A 1,241-nucleotide genomic window follows, 5' to 3' on the forward strand; every position below is an offset into this window, starting at 1 on the left:
GTCCGCCGAAGAACGAACAGCAAGTGCTTACGGCCACTGGATGGGTTGGCCGTGAGTTGTCACACTTTAGAGGATGCCCGTACTAGACTACTCGTCTCAAGGCGAGAGCTAGCGAACTCGTCTGAAATCAGCAAGACACAACTCCCTTACTGTGGCGTACAGCCTGTGGTTCTTCCCACCGGCTGCTTCACTAAATTCCTTTCTCGTGCAGTGGTAAAACTTTTAACTAAAACCCTCGAGCGCACTGGCGAGAAGTTCACTTTGTCCACGACCGGTCCGTTCCAGGCCTTGTAATTGTGAAACACTATCCACCACTTAGGTTCCAGGGTCGTAGCCGCGGCCGCACGGTGGGGTGAGGGTTTCTTCACTGACCACACGCGAAAGGTGTTCTCGTGGAACAGCGTACGAATTGAGACCCGTAAACTGTACGTCGCAAGTTGGAAGAGTCCCTATATATATAGGTATAGGTAGCAATACACATATATACGTTTACAAACAAATGGCTCTCGCTACGTACCATATCTATATACCTTCATTCACTTCATTCATTTGTGGAATTGCTAATCAACACACCTCTAGAAGCCAAACGGATGATACCAACTCGCAGACTCGTCCTCAAGCAGATGGGAAAGCCAACCTGCACCGCGAGAAGATAGGAAAGGAAACTCAGCTCTCAAACACTTTTTTCCCCGACGGGGGTCTTGACCCCGACACACCTCCGAAAGTTAGAAGGTAAAGTCCACTCACAAATATACGTCTCAACATCGGAACTCTCAGCCACAACACACGTCCAGAAGTTATTAGATACGTCAACTCGCAGGGCGATCTCTCAACGTCGGGAGTCTCCGCCCCGAAACATATCCCGAAGTTGAAAGATAAAGTCACCGCGCAAACACATCTCCCACCGTCGGAAATTTCGACTCCGACACACGTCTAATGGTGATGAAGGGCAAAACAGCTCTCGCACGCATCCGTACGCGTTTGAGAAGTTCTAGCCTAGCAGCCTTCGAGGAGAGAAACAGACTCTCCTTTCACGAGCACGTCACCTCATGTCGGAACCACCCCACGTAACGTACCGGGCGAAGTTCAGCGGTAAGCACGTTTCCCGGACGCACCCCTCAGCGTCTGGAAACTCAACTTTGGTATATGTCGCGTAGGATCAGGGTGAGATTCACACCCGAATGCATCCCCAATCGTCGGGAACTTCAAATCTAACACACGTCGCAAAGTTCGATGGTAAC

General features: G+C 50.4%; 1 protein-coding gene across 1 annotated transcript; it reads right to left on the reverse strand.

The window, feature by feature from the left end:
- Positions 1–49: 49 nt before the first annotated feature.
- Positions 50–1,240, reverse strand: CSUI_005887 (uncharacterized protein). Its single transcript, XM_068066054.1, has one exon. It carries the CDS (start codon positions 518–520, stop codon positions 365–367), a length of 156 nt encoding a protein of 51 aa, XP_067921970.1. The 5' UTR covers positions 521–1,240; the 3' UTR covers positions 50–364.
- Between the last annotated feature and the right edge of the window lies 1 nt (position 1,241).

The sequence above is a fragment of the Cystoisospora suis genome (genome assembly GCF_002600585.1).
Source record: "Cystoisospora suis strain Wien I chromosome Unknown contig_2906, whole genome shotgun sequence".
Classification (NCBI taxonomy): Eukaryota; Apicomplexa; class Conoidasida; order Eucoccidiorida; family Sarcocystidae; genus Cystoisospora; species Cystoisospora suis.